At 38.8% G+C, this 3,769-nt stretch overlaps 1 protein-coding gene across 1 annotated transcript in view; it reads right to left on the bottom strand.

Moving 5' to 3' along the window:
- Positions 1-1,280: 1,280 nt before the first annotated feature.
- LOC101861294 overlaps positions 1,281-3,769 on the bottom strand; it is a 17,662-nt gene continuing 15,173 nt past the window's right edge. The window contains exon 2 of the mRNA XM_005101766.3: positions 1,281-1,758. Within this exon, the coding sequence (XP_005101823.3) occupies positions 1,673-1,758 (86 nt within the window). The 3' untranslated portion in view covers positions 1,281-1,672. The remainder of the gene's footprint in view (positions 1,759-3,769) is intronic.

The raw sequence follows: 3,769 nt of genomic DNA, 5'->3' as shown, positions 1-3,769 counted from the left end.
AAAACCCAATCTCAGACTACACGACATTCAAAACACCAGCACAGAATGCAAGGCTCAGGTACGTGTGTGATCACAGTACGGGTGCTATTAATAACAAGAAAAAATATTTTTCCTGATGAGCTACAACAATCAGTTCTTATAAAGTAGTTTTCTTTCAACACTAAATGCAATATCTTATCAAAATGGAAATATCACTGTATTTGCAAACATGATAATGTTTCTGAACACAACATGGTTTTTCGAGATAAACGTTATTATATTTTTTTACAGATTAAAAAACAACAACACAGTACCAGTTTAGAAACATAAAACTGAACATGATAGTCTATGCATTTACCAGCTTCCTAGATGTGTGGTATTGAGGTGAAATCAGGCGCTCGTCAAAATTATAAAATCAAAAGAAACGTTATTTTTTCAGCTCGTTTTGGCAAAATTTAGGGGTTTTTTCTGTGGTTGTTTGTTTCTGTTTGTTTGGGATTTTTTGTTGGGGGATGGGGGTTGCTCAACACATTTATAGTTCTTTTAAAAGTACATTTCTGTGTGGATTTTACTGATGCACGTTTATCAAATGCACAACAAACAAACAAAAAAGGGGAAAATACAGTTTCCGATAACACTCAGATTTGGAAGTGACCAAACTTTGGCGGCCATTTTCTCGCTAATTTTACCTCTGACACAAGGCGACTCCTTCTCCTTCACTGGCAAATATCTAGAATCCCATTCAAGATAACAAGGTTTGTTTGTTTAGTTTTTCATTTAAAGCAAGCTAAATGAACTGATGATACGAACAGCTGTATTTGCCACCAAAAAAAAAAAATAAATAATTGACGAGCGCCTGAGTCCATCGCGTCGTGACACGGTTGGGTAAGTGTTTTACGGCGCTGGCAACTAGTTACGGTCATATTAGCGCACGGGACACATTAAACATTTTCGGCTGGAAGGAAATTTTGAATTTTTCCCGGGTTGCGGCCAAAGCCTACTCTTATCGATTTTTGACACAGATCGTTGTTTGTATTTTTCATGTGGCTTCATGTAAGATGGCAAGTATGGCATAGTATAATACATAATTGGTTTAACTCCTCTTTCGACTAAACAAAAGGAGTTGGATATTAAATTGAACGCCCACCTCGAAAAGGAACATGCTAAGTAGGTGGGAAGCAATTACGACATTCGAAACAAAACTAAGCGTATTGTTCAACGTCCCGTTGGGATTCCAACCCGGGTCGCTTGCTCCGCCGTCTAGCATGGTACCGACCCAGCCAACTACGCACTTTTCCATATTATGTTGACGTTGTGAGAATGATCAAAGTCCATGGGTACTACCAGAGAGGGTTTACAGTAACATTGTATTACTGAAAAACTCTGTGGTACTACCTCAAGTTTAAATGGTCTCTGTTTTAAAGTCTCCTTTTCAGAAAGTTGTAGGCTACTTGTGTTGTAATGACTAAAGATGAGTCATCAATGTACGCTACAGAGTGTCGATTTTCATTACCAAATTTCAGAGACTGTATAAAATAGTCTTGATACAAAATTAATGTATCATACCAAATCATTATGATCTGTGTATTTCGAGTCCGTGATCTTTTTCTTTTCTTTTTTCATAGCCAGTTGTCACCTCTGACGCTACCTTACAGCCTCGAATTTTTCTGAAGCTCCGTTTCCAGTGATGTCATCAGATGAGCGTATCGTACGCTGAAGGCTTTACCCGGCTCACAGGACCAATCGCCATCTTGCCGCTTTGTGACTGCGATGGCGTATCTGTTGAAGAGAAGAGAAAATAATCTCCAAAATTATAACACCTAAGAAAGTGCAATTACATTAATAGGCATACCTTAGGCTTTCCGTGCACATCATCATCATCATCATCATCATCATCATCATCATCATCATCATCATCATCATTGCCTTTCTCAGCCGGTATCAGGGTGCAGGCCACAAACAAACACTTTCCACTTCCCTACCCTGTTGTGCTAGCCTCTTGACATTATACCGCGTCTTTCCACTTTTCTGTTCACCATTCTCTGTGACCAGTCTCCAGGCTTCCTTTGATCTCTTTTCTGAAGCACATTTTTGTTTTGTTTTAAATAACCGTAGGTTAATAAATTGCAGTTCTTCAATGTATTATTTTACCGTTTGTATAGATGCTCCCACCACCTCCCAGTGTATGCAAACACACACTTACATATGCACACAAACACACACACACATGCGCGCAAACACAGAAACGACACTATCGCTCATTTTTTTCTAAGGTCTGTGAGGGCAGAAAAAGAAGTTGGATTTCGCTTTTGTTTTGTTTTATCTTGTTCTTTATGGCATGAACATATCTATTTTCAATAATAGCAAAAACTGATTCGTATAAAAAGCGTCAGAGATAAATGCTTCTGAAACAGCAATCTTTCCTGAAGCGTTCGAAAGAAACTAATAACGCGATTCTGTACGAAGGTTTCTCGTGTGACTTCAGTGCACTGCCCTTTGAAAGTCCAGATCATATGTTTTTCATAGCTCAGACATAACGATTGAACTTTACAATATTATGCAGCTATGATACCTATGATACGTTTGTTTTGACGTTTTAATGTCCCGACAAATGAAAGTACCCGAAAGTGTCCATGGAATGTGATGCACCCAAAGAAACAAAAGCAAGGCAACGACTTCTCTTTAATAAATTTAGCAGAAAATAGGACGAGAATTCAGGTGAAAAAAAATGAACTTAAAGATTGTCTACAATCGATACCGTGCATAATATGGTCTACTAGAATGTTCTAGAAAGAAGAGAGACTGAAGCTGAGTAAGAGTAAACGAAAAAATGAAAACATCTCTATAGGTAAGTGGTACCGTACGGCAAGTGAGGATACGGTTTCATGTTAAGGTATGTACCATAATGTATCAAGGTTAATTGGTTTGCTGTGGTATGAACGTGGGCTGGAGAAAAATACTGTATTAGTTCTATTAAGCGTTTTACGGCACTGGCAAAACAATAACGCCATGAAAGTGTCGAAGATTAGGGCTGTTACTTGAGAGTAACATACAGAAAAAGGAATAGAGACAAGGGCGATAGATGTTTGATGGGAAGGAAGGAGCAAGCATACAATTAGAGCACCCGCCACCACCCACACATACTTGCAAGACACCTTTTAATTAGTAATGGAACATTTACCAAGCTACACAAAGACAGATAAAATACAAATAATTCTGAAAGAAATAACTCTTAAAAGTAGCATATGAACGGGCATATTTTTTACCAACTGAAACACGACAGAGCACAAAAAGCCCTCCCACAAACAAAACAAAACAAAACAGCAGTGACTGGCAGAAGCAGTGGAGGAAAAAAGGAGCAGAACACGAAGGACAGACGATGAAAAAGATTGGATATGAGGACGAAGATTCGGCGAGTGTATGGCAATGGTGCAGGACCAGCGCGGGCGAGTATTGTAAATTAGTTTAGACTTCACTGTGCTAGACATATTGACTTGGGGAGCTATTGCAGTCCTTTCCCCAAAACTGGGACGATATCTGACGAATTACCATTATCATTATCTAGGAAGAATTAGCCATGGAAGAGGCTGTATGAAGACAACCTTGAGACTATCAGCTTGTCTTAAGCTTAATTGACCGTCTGCATAGACGATAAGAGTCATACATCATTATCATGGAGTGTATGGTCTGAAGCAGACATAGGCGATCGTGGTTCGCCACTCATTTCTCTGCTCAGGTGCTCTTTTTTTTTAATGTAATTTTTTCAAGTCGTCAAAGCAAGTCGTTCTTG

Source organism: Aplysia californica, unplaced genomic scaffold, assembly GCF_000002075.1.
Source record: "Aplysia californica isolate F4 #8 unplaced genomic scaffold, AplCal3.0 scaffold00298, whole genome shotgun sequence".
NCBI classification, from domain to species: Eukaryota; Metazoa; Mollusca; class Gastropoda; order Aplysiida; family Aplysiidae; genus Aplysia; species Aplysia californica.
Note: the sequence above shows the minus strand (reverse complement) of the source record. Positions and strands in the feature narration are given on the sequence as shown.